Below are 14,848 nucleotides of genomic sequence, written 5' to 3' on the forward strand. Positions count from 1 at the left end.
ATTGAACCATCAAAAAGTAAAAGTGTCAGGTGTGGAATTTTCTACTTGTGGCATCATGTTGGCTCTCACAAAGTTTTGGATTTTGAAACATTTCAAATTCTGGATTTTCAGATTAGATTAGAAATGTTCAATCTACATTTTTCTCTCTGTACCTGGCTTATTTCACTTAACATAATGTCCCCCACTTACTATAATGTTCATCCACATTCTTACAAATGACAGAATGACAAAATTTTCTTCTCTTTTAAAGCTAAATAATACTCCATTTGTGTATGTATGCTACTTTTTGTGTTTAATCCACTTATCTATTAACGGGCACTTAGGTGGTTTCCTAAGGCGTGGCAATTGTGACTAATGCCTTAGTGAATGTGGCAGTACAAATATCTCGACATACTGATTTCAGTTCCTTTGGATATACATCCAGAAGTGGGATTGCGGGATCATATACTAGTTCCATTTTTAGTTTTTGAGGAACCTCGCTGTTGTTTTCCATAATGCAATAGCTTTATTTTCTTAAAACAACAAAAAAATCACTTTGTAATTAGTTGATTGGCATGCTTATATAATTTGTGAGACTACAGACCATAGCCCTTGAAAAAAGATTAATTGAAAAATACAGACACATTTTTTTTTATCCTGGAAAATGATCCATATGTTTCTATAAAAATATAACTTCACTGGCCCTTACAAGTTTTTCTTTGTCTTATATCTCTTCCATTTGCTATTTTTTTTTTTAAAGGAATTGGTCTTCAAATAATTCCGTGCTTCAAAATTTCTGCTTGATTCTCTTTTGATCTGCTTTGTGCTTATTTAAAGCAAATTTAAAAGCTTTTACTTCCTCCATTTTCTGGAACTAAGTTACATTCTGAAGTGGGAGTTTTTTGGAAATGAGTTGAAGTTTAAGGGCATAAATATCATTGACATTTTAGTTGGATGGGATTATAGGACTGACTTTTAAAATGGTTATATCTGTATTTATCACAAGGTGGTACCAGATATCCACTTGTTATCAGGAACTGAAGCACTCCTATAGGAACGTTTCATTATCTTATTATTATTATTATTATTATTATTGAGGCGGAGTCTTGCTCTGTCCCCCCAGGCTGGAGTGCATTGGTGCAATATCAGCTCACTGCAACTTCTGCCTTCTGGGTTCTAGCGATTTCCCTGCCTCAACATCCCAAGTAGCTGGGATCACAGGCACCCGCCACCATGACTGGCTAATTTTTGTATTTTTAGTAGAGATGGGGTTTCACCCTGTCGGCCAAGATGGTCCTGAACTCCTGACCTCAGGTGATCCACTCGCCTTGGCCTCCCAAAGTGCTAGCTAGGATTATAAGTGTGAGCCACCATGCCTGGCCTCATTAGCTCCTTAAAATAGACCAAATTTAAAGCCCCTTGAAGAAAGGTATGCTAATACATTCATAGTACTCTTTGTGCATATGAAAGCTTGTGTAAAATGCTTAAAAGATAATTACAAGTGCCCAACTTAAAGGTTCTCTTTTATTTTTTAGTTTGTTTTTGTGTGTTTTTTTAAATTTCTGTTTTTGTCACAGTCATTAAAGGTTCTTTATATATCACTTGTGTTTTCATATATATTTTCAAAATTCCTCTTTACTGATGAACCTACAGAACTGAGATCAGTGTTCCTTTGTATGTAGTTATTTGTTGTACTTCAGTGCATTTTTGGTTGCACTGTTTCTGGTACTGCTGAGACACAGTATTATTGGTATGAAAGAATTGCCTTAAACTTTGATGATGTTACTGCTACTTAGAGGCTTGAATCTAGATACTCAGATTTTCTACTTCTTAAGTCTTATGTAGAGAAATTTCAGGAATATAGCTATTTATCTTGCCAGAGGAGTATTCTTGTCCTGACACTGCTCACATGGCTGGAATACAGTCAGCTAGAAAAGTAGAAAATCGAAGTTTACTAACATATATGTAGGAGGTTACATCATTGGCATTTCTTTAAAAAATTCTAATTATTTTGATCTTGTACATATCTATTTTAGGTTAAATTTAAGATTTCACTCTACAGTTTTAGGTGAATTAACATCTCATTTCATCTTAGAATACTTGCTTATTAAGTTGAAAATAATTTACTTTAAAAGTTTAGTCTGTTTTATAGAATATGGTCTGTATGTTAGTAACATAACTTAGTTTTAAATATTTTCAAGAAAGTATAAAATATTAGGTTAGAAAACAACTGATTTACAGATATGTGGAGTTGTCTACAAGCTCTCACCTGAGTGCCTGCGTCAGTCTGTAGTACCATAGGAAGTGTACCTTTTTCTTATAACTTGTACAGTGTATGATTTTAGAAAAATCCTTTTTAGAATTATATATATACATATGTATATATATTTAAATATGTAAATTTATAGGCTGGGTGTGGTGGCTCACGCCTGTAATCCCAGCACTTTGGAAGGCCAAGGTGGGCAGATCATGAGCTCAAGAAATGAAGACCTTCCTGGCCAACATGGTGAAACCCTGTCTCTACTAAAACTACAAAAAATTAGCTGGGACTGGTGGCACACACCTGTAGTCCCAGCTACTTAGGAGACTCAGGCAGGAGAATCACTTGAACTTTGGAGGCAGAGGTTGCAGTGAGCCGAGATGGCGCCACTGCACTCCAGCCTAGTGACAGAGTGAGACTCTGTCCCAAATAAATAAATAAATATATATATATGTGTATATATATTTAAAGCCATTATATTATAGCTTACAGTATTTTACTATGTAATTAAGAATTTGGAGCTAAGTGATTTGAGAGATTATAAAAGGATGCACACAAAAACGATTTAGATTATTCACTAAATTTCTACTTTTTTTTTTTTTTTAAAGAGATGGCATCTTGGCATCTTGCCATCTTGCCCAAGCTGGTCTCGAACTCCTGGGCTCAAGTGATTCTTCCACCTCAGCCTCCCAAAGTGTTGGGATTATAGGCATGAGCTGCCATGCCTGGCTGACAATTTCTACTTTTTTAATCGCATGAGTAATGTGATTTAGAATTCCTAGATCATGTTAAGGACAGTAATCAGTCTTTTCAGTAAGTCAGAGAATAATCAATGAATAGATTTAAAAGTAACTTTTTTACTTATACATACTATATACACATTCAAATATGCCAGATCAATATATTTAATTTAATACTAATTTTCTTTCACTGCTCTGACAAGTTCAGTGACTTAAACAACACAAATTTATTATCTTAGGGTTCTATAGTTCTGTATCTTACAGTTCAGAAGCCAAAAATGGTTCTGACTGGCTAAAATCAGCATTGGGAGAGCTGCATTCCAGAGACCCTGGGGAATATTCCCTTTCTTTGCTTTTTTCAGCTTCTGTAGGCTTTCTGCATTATTTGGCTGAAGGCGCCTTCCTCCATGTTCAGAACCACCATCAAACCATCATTCTGACCTCGTTTCCATTGACACTCCTTCTCTGACTTTTGCCTTCCTCTTTCACTTTTAAGGACTCCTATAATTATATTGGGCCTACCTGGATAATCCAGGATAATTTCCTATTTTCAGATTAGCTGATTAGCAACCTTAATTCTATCTACAGTTCACTGTTGCCATGTAACCAAACATTCAAACAGATTCCAGGGATTAAGATTGGGGCATCTTTGGGGGCCATTATTCTACCTACTGTAAATATCAACTAAAGAATAAAGACTACTACTTATCCTTTGGGTTGTTAAAACACAAACATAGTGATTCAGCCACTTATTAGATAAAAATATAGAATAGAATGGAAGCAAAATTTTAAAAATTAACCAGCCATATGAATATTATTAAACTTTATAACACCTAATCAGAATGAAGTGGGATTACTGAAAAAAATAGTCTTTATTTAATTTTAGGGTTTTTTCCCTGCTATTGTCATTTAATTTCTTAACTAGTATAATTATTACATTATGATGTTAAAAAATACATGATTGCATCACAAGTTGCGTGGTTTTTTTCTTTTGGCTAATTTTTTAAAAAAGAACTCACCCCCCCACCTTTTTTTTTTTTTTTTTTTGAGACAGAGTCTTGCTCTATTGCCCAGGCTGGAGTGCAGTGGCGTGATCTTGGCCCACTGCAACCTCTTCTTCCTGGGTTCAAGTGATTCTTCTGCCTCAGCCTCCCAAGTAGCTGGGATTACAGACGCATGCCATCACGCCCAGCTAATTTTTATATTTTTAGTAGAGACGGAGTGTCACCATGTTGGCCAGGCTGGTCTCAAACTCCTGACCTGGTGGTCCTCCCACCTCAGCCTCCCAAAGTGCTAGGATTACAGGTATGAGCCACCGTGCCAGGCCAAGAAACCCTTTTAACAACAAGTATACCATGATTGATTAAAGTATACCAAGTGTATACACATTGGAATGTTGGCTTAGGACTAAGTAGTACAGTACCCTTATAGAAGACAAAATTAAATGTACATGTTTCTGAGTAATAATTGGAATTTCCTGAAATTCGGACTGTTTTTTCATTAAGTAGACAGTTTTCTTAGGTCACTACACTGTCAATAATGTTTATGTATTTTGTAGTCATATATAAATTAGTTTTAAGAGTCGGTCAGAGCATAGTATCAATAAGTTCCAGGTTCAGTGTGTAGTTAGCTTCATCTAAATTTCTGATGACAGCTCTGACTCATTGAACATCTGTGTATAAAGAGAATCTATTAAAACAGTGTAGTTTGGTTCATGCACATTACTAACATTCAGTGCTGCAAGTAGATGACTTTTATTTTCTACAATGGATGGTACTTAACAGCAGCAACAACAAAGACTGTACAGCAAGCTTGTCCAACCTGCGGCCCATAGGCCACATGGAGCCCAGGACAGCTTTGAATCTGGCCCAACACAGATAAGTAAACGTTCTTAAAATATTATGAGAGTTTTTGGAATTTTTTTTAGCTCATCAGCTATCGTTACTGTTATATTTATTGTTAGTGTTTCGTATTTAATCAGTACCAGAATAAGTTTTCTAATTTTTTATTTCCCATGATTTCAATAAATCATTTTTTATGATAGCGTTATGCTTATTGCTACTTTGTTTCCATCTAGGTTCTTCATAATTTCTGCTCTTTCACTATAGGTCATTTCTGTATCTAATTTCATTTGCTTATATATAAAAGTGTTTATGTTTCTTTGAATTATTGTCATCTGACTTGGGAAGACATATTTTATTGTGTCTTTTTTCCTTTATAATCTTTGAAGTTGAAGAAATACTTGAACAAGCAGACTACCTGTATGAAAGCGGAGAAACAGAAAAACTTTATCAGTTGCTAACCCAATACAAGGAAAGGTAAGCAATGTAGGATAGGCCTAGGGTTGTGGTTTCCTCAAAATTTTTATTTAACAATTAAAATGACCTTTAGTGCTTGAGGTTTTAAAAATCGATTATTGTAGTTTTTACTTCAAAATATTTCTTAGAGTTTAATTTATAATATACTATTTATTTCTTACGTTAAATGCTGCATGTATCTCATTGATTTAGAAAAGGTGTTACTACTTACTCTAGTGGAATGTTGATTTTTCCATTTTGCTTTAGATCGTACAGCATAGTTACTGAATATATGTTTATCCATTCTAGCCATATTGTATATTTCTCATTCCTTTTAAAGTAATTATTTATTGGTATAGGTTACATGAATTCACTGAGATTTAGGATGTTGTATGCCACCATTGAATGGTAACCGTGTATTACTTTAGAAGGATAGTCAGAGAAATAAAAAATACCCCCTTTTTCTATTTTTAGTATTAGATTGTATGTTTAGTGTAGAATATCAGTGTGTACTCATTTTTGGGAGGAGTGTGGAGTGAGAGAAAGACTCAACCTATAAAGTAAATCATATGGCTAAATAGCATTTCTAGATAACTAATTTACGCATCTCCTAAACTAAAAACATTGAGTCCTTTTCATCTACCTTTTTGAGATTTTCAAAACCAGTTTTCTCCCCAGGACCCACCAAATTTACTTTCTAGATATCTACAGGATTGATCTTTTCTTCTCCATTCTCCCCTCAGTAATTCAAGGTGGCTGGTTTGTCATTTTATTGTCATGTCATTGATAGCTTGAAAAATAAGCTGTAAGGTAGTTACTCCATATTCATTGAATAATAACTATCTTGGCCGGGCGCGGTGGCTCAAGCCTGTAATCCCAGCACTTTGGGAGGCCGAGACGGGCGGATCACAAGGTCAGGAGATCGAGACCATCCTGGCTAACCCGGTGAAACCCCGTCTCTACTAAAAAATACAAAAACTAGCCGGGCGAGGTGGCGGGCGCCTGTCGTCCCAGCTACTCCGGAGGCTGAGGCAGGAGAATGGCGTGAACCCGGGAGGCGGAGCTTGCAGTGAGCTGAAATCCGGCCACTGCACTCCAGCCTGGGTGACAGAGCGAGACTCCGTCTCAAAAAAAAAAAAAAAAAAAAAAAAAAAAATAACTATCTTAAGGAACCTTTAGTTTCAAATTTTTATTTTTTGTTAAAAAAATATAAAGTTAGGATTAAAGGCAAACATTTAATAAAAAGGAATTTATTTATTTTATTTTATTTTTTTTGAGATGGAGTTTCGATCTTGTTGTCCAAGCTGGAGTGCAATGGCGCAATCTTGGCTCACTGCAACCTCTACCTCCCGGGTTCAAGTGATTCTCCTGCCTCAGCCTCCCAAGTAGCTGGGATTACAGGCATGCACCACCACGACCGGCTAATTTTGTATTTTTAGTGGAGACGGGGTTTCTCCATGTTGGTCACGCTGGTTTTGAACTCCCGACCTCAGGTGATCTGCCTGCCTCGGCTTCCCAAAGTGCTGGGATTACAGGCGTGAGCCACTGTGCCTGACCAGAATTTAATTTTTGCAATTATTTCTGTCAGTTGTGATGGTTAATAATTTATTAACCATTTCTTATATCACTATATGGAAATGGCAGTTCTTCAAAGAATCCAATGCTCTTACTTGAAGTAACCCATACATCATGGCATAGTATTCAAACATAGGATTATATTTTGAGATTACATTATATTCAAGCATTCATTCATTAGCAAATAATTGTCAAAAACTATTGTGTGTCAGGTGCTATATTTGAGACTAGGGATTCAGCAGTTTTGTATTTTTAGAACATGACCCTGTCTATAAAATTTACGTATTTTATGGTACTGTATGAACTACCGAGTGAGCTATTTGAAACACAGTGCCAGTGAGGCCAAGCCTCAAGTTAATATGTTGAGTTTTGTAGGGCAAATGTTTAGAGAATTTGAATACAGAGATATTTTTGAAAGAAGTCAGTGTTTTAGATACTAGAGGTAAGTTAATATTTATGAATATTAGACATTTTTATAGGAAATTTTAGCAAATAAAGGTTTTGTATTAATGAAAATAACAAATTTAGCATTATTAATAATGGCTTTTGATACCATGTTGCTAGCTTCCTAAGCTGAAAGACCATAATGTATTCATTAGTAATGTAACCCTTAACAATTTTTAAATGTGAGCTAAAATGGTTGTTTTATATTTTATTTCAAATTAGCGAAGATGCAGAGTTACTGTGGCGTTTGGCACGGGCATCACGTGATGTTGCTCAGCTTAGCAGAACCTCAGAAGAGGAGAAAAAGCTATTAGTGTATGAAGCCCTAGAGTATGCAAAAAGAGCACTGCAGAAGAATGAATCACATTTTGCAGCTCATAAGGTGAGTTGCTTAACTAAGCTATTACCATGTACTGAGAGGTACATTTTCTATATTTTTCTATTATCCCTAATTTACATTGGAAGAACAATTTCTCTATTTTAAGGTTTTTTTATTTTTATTCAATCTTATCTCTTAAGGATAATTTCTCTATTTTAAAGAAGTAGGGAAGATAGTTAGTTTTATGTTTTTCAAAAAGAAGTCTTTGTTTTCATAGACATTTGCTCTAACTTCATGTGTATTTGATAAATTACTTTTGTGAATGCTTATTTTTAAACAGAAGTTTAGTAATTTCATGAATTACCTATATCTATATTCTTACTAGTATAAGCGCTTCACAAATATTTTCTCATTTTCCTCACGTTATATTTGTTTTATTTAGAGGTAGGAATATAACAGCTAGACAGCTGAGACCTAGAATGACTTGCACATGTAACTCAGGATTTCTTGTTGGTTCACGACGACGTTTTTCAGTAAATTGTACAGGGAGACGAGGTCATCATTAGCCTTCTGGATTGTTGGACTTCATAGAACCCAAAGGCAGGGTAAAGTTGGACCTTGGGAAAAAATTGGCTTGATTGCTCCGAGGCTTCATTAATTGTTTCTCTACTCTGCTGTTACCGGAAAATCTTTTTCATTGCAGACGTTTGTTTTCTCCTTATCCTAAGTCTTGTGACTTTCCACAGCACCTGGGTTTTTGAAGCATGGCCATTTTAGATTCATTTCTTGGGAAAGAAACTCAGGTTGTCTCAGTTTGGGTCTGCTGTCCAACTGTGGCTGTGGAGATAAGGTCACAGTTGACAATGTGGCTGTTCTTACTATAACAATGCAATACGGGAGGAGATGGAACTCCTAGAAAAGAGAATGAGAAAATAAAACATTCAATTACATATTCTTCTAAATTGACACTCAGACCATAAACATGAACCATTATCTCATTGTGTTGGTAACTTTCTTGGAAAATTCACCACTTTCTACCTTGTGTTATAGTTCTCTATAAACATGTCCTATCCCTGAGGTTGTTTTGTTTTGTTTTGTTTTGTTTTTAGACATAGTCTCTCTCTGTTGCCCAGGCTGGAGTACAGGGGTGTGATCTTGGCTCACTGCAGCCTCCATCTCCCAGGTTCAAGTGATTCTTCTGCCTCAGCCTCCCAAGTAGCTGGGATTACAGGTGCATGCTACCATGCCCAGCTAAGTTTTGTATTTTTAGTAGAGATGAGGTTTCACCATGTTGGCCAGGATTTCAACCTCCTGACCTCAGGTGATCCACTCACCTCAGCCTCCCAAAGTACTGTTACAGGCGTGAGCCACTGCGCCCAACCCTATTCCTGAGTTTCTAGAGGGCCATGTCCACTTTTCTTTATGTATTCCATTACATTTAATACAGTTTTTGTGCTCGATGACTTTTTGTTGGATGAAAATGACTTGAAGAATAAATATTATACAGTTTTACCTTGTATTGAATGGAATATTAAGAATATTATTGTTCTTACACTTTTCTTTAATTTTCAGTGGTATGCAATCTGCCTTAGTGATGTTGGAGATTATGAAGGCATCAAGGCTAAAATTGCAAATGCGTATATTATCAAGGAGCATTTTGAGGTACTGATGAATTATTCAAATTCATGAATTTTAAAAGTCAAATTTTTCTGAATAGGTTTTTGTTTTCATTATCTATTGCTGTATTTCAAACCACCTATGATAACAGTGGAGTAGAGCCATGACAGTTTGTTATTTCTCTTTTTTTTTTTTTTTTTGAGACGTAGTTTTGCTCTTGTCATCCAGGCTGGAGTGCAGTGGCGCTATCTCGACTCACTACAACCTCCGCCTCCTGGGTTCAAGCAATTCTCCTGCCTCAGCCTCCTGAGTAGCTGGGATTATAAGCGGACACTACCACATCTGGCTAATTTTTGTGTTTTTAGTAGAGGCAGGGTTTCACCATTTTGGCCAGGCTGGTCTCGAACTCCTGACCTCAGGTGATCCACCTGCCTCGGCCTTTCAGAGTGCTGGTATTACAGGTGTGAGCCACTGCGCCCAGCCAAGTTTGTTATTTCTTGCAATTCTGTGGGTTAACTGAGCTCAGTGGCATTTCCACATCGCTTAGTATAGCTGAGGTCATTTAGACAGCTGCATTCACCTGGGCCCTCAGCTGAGACTACAGTGTCCAAGATGGCCTATCACCTATGAGAGTTTCTCCTCACTTGTTTTTTTTAATCACTTAGTTGTCTAGCTCAGCCTTCATTATAGCATGGTAGTTGGCTTCCAAGAATGAGTGTTCCATGGGAAAAGATCCAGTGTGCAAACTTTTAGCAAGCCTCTGTTTGCATCATACTTGGTAATATCCTATTAATCTAAACAAGTCACAAGGGCAAGCCCAGTTTCTGTGGGAGGGGACCAGTGACACAAGTTCCTGAATATGGAAAGTGTGGTCCAGTGTAACAGTCTTTAACACAATTGACATACCACTCCTTGTAGTAATAATTCTATTTAAGATTGATATCTGTGTGTGTATTGTATGCGTGTTTTATTAAAAATATTTTCCCCTAAAGTTTATAGTTAGCTATTAGGTGCTAAGAATTGCATAGGAGTCCGTATATTTCTTAACGTGTATGAACTTCATTGTCTCAAAAAAAAAAAAAAAAAACCCACAAAAAACCAGCATATTTATTGCTCTTTTGAGATTATAGGAAGGAAAAGTGATGGAAACATACATAGGAATAGTGCTGAATTTGCTATTTAAATAGTTTTTCAGAATTTTATGGTTTAGTGTCAATTCCTAGTTTATATAACAACTAGTGAAAAAGAATGACTGGGAGTCAAGAGACCTAGCTTTTCTTGTTCAGGTATGGATAGTAATATATACCTAATAACTGACATTTTATAATGTAACACTTTACCTGTTTCACAGTTTAAAATTCTTGAAATGAGATTACATGATGTAATCACTGGAACCTTACATTGTAGTTGGCAGTGATATTTTCTTTCTTAGTGGCACATAAACTAATGGTGTGTCATTTTTGATATTTTAGATTTAGGGAAATACAGTACTTTTCTCAGTGGCATTAGATAGATCACTTAATTTCTCTGTGTCTCAGGATATAGAAATACATGACGTAACTTCCAAAGTGAATAATGAAGAACTGTAGAAAAAATACAAATGTATGCTTTTCTCTTTTTTTAACAAAACAGTGAAGGTCATAGATTATAAAAGAAAAAGTGTTTTATATAAGCTTTCAAATGTGCATGTTTAAATATATTTTAAATGGCAGTATTTAGTATTTACATATTAAAAGGATCATTTATACTACTTACATTTCAAATTCCATTATATATCCAAAGTGGCAAGGAATTACCATCTTTGGATTCTTTTTGAAAGACCAATGGCAGGAAAGATTGATTATGAAAGAGTTTGCTTGAAAGTACCCCCTCTCAACGCTTTCCATAAGAAAATTAAACCCTGGCCTGGGCGGCTGCCTCCGCAATGCCACTGCTTGTTGAGGGGCGGCAAGTGTGGCTGCTGCAGTTCGCGAGGGACCTCGTCCGAGCCCACCTGCCTCTGGAGGAAAGAGCCAGACATCTCAGAGGTCAGTCTGTTCAACAAGTGGGACCCTAGGGCCTTCTGTATGTTCAGCAAAGAGAGCTCGCAGTGACCTCCCCAAAGGATGGCTCCATCTCCATTCTGGGTTCTGATAATGCCACTACTTGTCACATTGTGGTCATGTGGCACACAGGTAACGGGGCCACCTGCTTGACACATTGTGATGGAACTGACACCAAAGCTGAGGTCCCCTTGGTCATGAACTCCATAAAATCCTTTTCCGACCACGCTCAATGTGGAAGGCTGGAAGTATACCTCGTGGGAGGCTTCAGTGATGTGGGAGGCAGTTGTCACAAAAACTCATTCATTAACTTCTTAGTGAATCTGACAGGAAAGAAGATGACATTCACTTAGTGGTATTATGATTATGTGTGACGGAATTAAATGATCGGGAAGAAAATGAATACCACTTTCTAATAATACATGGCATTGCTGTCAACTTGAGACTGCAGAGATTTACAGAGCCTCCTTTCTTTTATTTTTTGCTTGGGATAGAGTCTCCTCTGTTGGCCAGACTGGAGTGCAGTGGTGTGATCTTGGCTTACTGCAGCCTCCACTTCCAGAGTTCAAGTGATTGTCCTGCCTCAGCCTCCCGAGTAGCTGGGATTACAGGCGCCTGCTGCGATGCCCAGCTAATTTTTGTATTTTTAGTAGAGACAGGGTTTCACCATGTTGGCCAGGCTGGTTCTCAAACTCCTGACCTCAAGTGATCTGCCTGCCTCAGCCTCCCAAAGTGCTGGGATTACAGGTGTAAGCCACTGTGCCCGGCCTACAGAGCCTCCTTTCAAGATCGAGGTCTGGAGGAGCAGCTGCACGCCGCATGAGTTTTAGCAGGAGGACCAATGATTCGCATTTACGATGCAAAGACAGAACAACTTCGTAAAGGACTGTACTCCTGGATGCCATTTCCACATGTGGATTTCTGCTTGCAGCAGGATGACAAGCAAATACTAGAGAATCTTTCCACTTCGTGTCTGGCCGAGCCGTCCCACTTTGTTGAACATACTAGATCTACCTTGATGGTTTTTAAAAAAATACTGCTCCAACTAACACACAGTTTCCTGGAAATAAAGCCCTACTCTACAAAAAAAAAAAAAAAAAGAAGAAGATGGCTTATGGGAAAAGATCTCTCCTCCAGGAAGCTAAAAAATAGGAATTACCAAAGAAATCACCTTCTGGGCTTGACAGAGACAGACCATTGGTGGGGCTGTCAGGAATACAAATTTGGAAACTTATATCCGTTGGGTCTTAGGTCTTCTCCTTCTTTCCTCAGTGTTTTTCAAGTAACTTTCAAAATAAGACCTTATTTTGGCAAAGGCAAAAAAAAAGGAAAATTAAACCCTGATCCCCCCAGGCATCCATTGTGATGAATTGACTTCCTTCCTATGCATCTAGAATGGGACTACAGTATCTCTGTATCATTCTTAGGAAATGGAAAAAATACTTACTTACACAGTTTTTTGAAGGGCTTAATTTTTAGTGGAATTCCAATTGGGAAAGGTTGCTTAGAGTATAAGTTGCATATAAACATGTTAAAATATTTTTATTTTTTACCACAACCTTATGAGTTAAGTGAGTATACGACTTTTCTATAAAAAAGAAAAAACTCAGTCGTGGTAACAATGTAGATGTTGCAGCCAGTTCAGGGTCATTAAGCTGTGACTTGAATCATGTCAGTCTGGCTTCAGAGACCATGCTCTTAACCATTACAAATTTTGAAAATGTGTACCTCACACATTACTAAACTGAAAGCAAAAATGTGGGTTTATAGAAAAGCATAAACTAGGAAATCTTAATTTTTTCAAAAAAAGTCCTTTTAATATGATCAACATTAATCTGTAAGATTTCTTTAGTGGTTTTCAACAAAATAATGGAGAAAAGGAGGAACAGTTTCTTTAAAGGTATTCTGTAGTTTATGCTTCACACTAATTCACATAGTAAATAGAAATTCGGGAGATTCAACATATTTGACATTGCACATAGTTGTTCTATAAACTGTTTATTTTTCCTTGGTAAGTACAGATGGGGAAGTTGAACAAAATCTGCATACAAGAAGAGACTTGCTAAAAACAGAAAAGACTTTCTAAACTCTACATAGAAGAGACTTTCTAAAACTAGATTTTTTCTAAAAAACTAAAATGCATTTTTAGTTCTTCTTTAGGAAATAATGACTTTTATTCAGTATTCATCTACAGTTTGCCAAGAAAGTACTTCTTTATTCATTTTTCCTTTAATCTGGAAGAAACATTAAGAGCTATAGATTATTAATTTGCAAAATCAATTCATTTATGTATTTCATGTTTTTTCTCATCTTGATAGACACTATAAATGTCTGAACCTTACAAAATAGTAACCTTAGTACAAGTCATTAATAGTGTTTTGAAGTGAATTTAATCAAATAATCAGGATTATTAATTATTAATATAATGGGAGAATTGAAACACACGATTGCTTTTTTTTTTTTTTTTTTTTTACAAAAATCATGGCTTCTTCAGCAAACACAGTAAAGCACTTATTGGTGTTTAGAAAATAAATACAATTTATTTTTCTCATTTCTTGTTAGAAAGCAATTGAACTGAACCCTAAAGATGCGACTTCAATTCACCTTATGGGTATTTGGTAAGAAAATTTATTTCAATATTTCAGTAGTATTTAGTGTGATATTATTTTGTAGTATGTATAAATATCTTTTGCATATATAAAAGATATTAAATATTTTAAAATATTATCTGACAGAGTTTAGAGGGCTAAATCCATTAACTAGCACTCGTATATGTATTGTTAGAACATACTAAATTTGATTATGACCCTGTTAAACATTGTTATTCAGGTCATTTAGAAACATGTACAGACTGAAAAGACTGTTCTTACTTACCATGCTAAATGAAATTAGATTAATGTAACTATAGTAAAACAGTAGAATGCCCCAAGAGGGTCTTTGTATCTTCAACGTGTGTCAGATATAGTCTGGATTAATCTGAGGAATGATATAATCTGATTTTCAGTATCTGTCCATTTTTATGTGATCTTATGTCCACTGTAGATTATTATTGTGCTGGTATTAGGCTTTATCAAAGTGTTTTGTACTTGATGGTTTAACAGTCTGTTTTGAGATCGATGGGCCACTCTTTTGAGTATGGTCTGCAGAGCTAAATATTTACTGCCATCTAAGAAGGGTACCAGTGTAAACTGTCCGGTGTCAAACTCTTTTTAAAAAGAGAAATATATTCTTCAGGATAAAGGACATATTAAGCTAACACTCACTCACTGAGGATTAATGATAATTGAGGGGCAATCACTAAGTCAGATGCTAGTAAGCAAACCCAAATGAAATAGCAATTTCTGCCTTAAGGACTTTAGATCCTAGTCAAAGATCCAACACTTTCTTTCCTACTTATTTCTGAAAGTTGTAAAGATCTTTGGAGGTTAATCATTTGCTTTGCCCCTTTAAAAATGGATTTAAGTTGTCGGTTGCTGTTATTTATACATTTGATGTTTAGCTTTGTCATTTTTCCTGAGTAAGGTTTAACTTCTCTGAGTTTTTCTTCTATAAAAAAATAGGGGAAATTATCCTAT

At 36.1% G+C, this 14,848-nt stretch overlaps 2 protein-coding genes and 2 pseudogenes across 3 annotated transcripts in view; 3 read left to right on the top strand and 1 right to left on the bottom strand.

Moving 5' to 3' along the window:
- RMDN1 (regulator of microtubule dynamics 1) overlaps positions 1 to 14,848 on the top strand; it is a 35,933-nt gene that overhangs the window by 14,139 nt on the left and 6,946 nt on the right. For both annotated transcript variants that reach the window (XM_050801238.1, XM_050801237.1), the window contains exons 3-6: positions 5,210 to 5,297; positions 7,518 to 7,677; positions 9,187 to 9,276; positions 13,836 to 13,891. In XM_050801238.1, coding sequence (XP_050657195.1) covers positions 5,210 to 5,297; positions 7,518 to 7,677; positions 9,187 to 9,276; positions 13,836 to 13,891 — 394 coding nt within the window. The remainder of the gene's footprint in view (positions 1 to 5,209; positions 5,298 to 7,517; positions 7,678 to 9,186; positions 9,277 to 13,835; positions 13,892 to 14,848) is intronic.
- WWP1 (WW domain containing E3 ubiquitin protein ligase 1) overlaps positions 8,345 to 14,848 on the bottom strand; it is a 140,593-nt gene continuing 134,089 nt past the window's right edge. Inside the window, exon 25 of the mRNA XM_050801228.1 lies at positions 8,345 to 8,526. Within this exon, the coding sequence (XP_050657185.1) occupies positions 8,493 to 8,526 (34 nt within the window). The 3' untranslated portion in view covers positions 8,345 to 8,492. The remainder of the gene's footprint in view (positions 8,527 to 14,848) is intronic.
- LOC126961175 (protein N-terminal asparagine amidohydrolase-like) lies at positions 9,284 to 12,373 on the top strand (annotated as a pseudogene).
- Positions 12,025 to 12,418, top strand: LOC126961552 (protein N-terminal asparagine amidohydrolase-like; annotated as a pseudogene).

The sequence above is a fragment of the Macaca thibetana genome, chromosome 8 (genome assembly GCF_024542745.1).
Source record: "Macaca thibetana thibetana isolate TM-01 chromosome 8, ASM2454274v1, whole genome shotgun sequence".
Classification (NCBI taxonomy): domain Eukaryota; kingdom Metazoa; phylum Chordata; class Mammalia; order Primates; family Cercopithecidae; genus Macaca; species Macaca thibetana.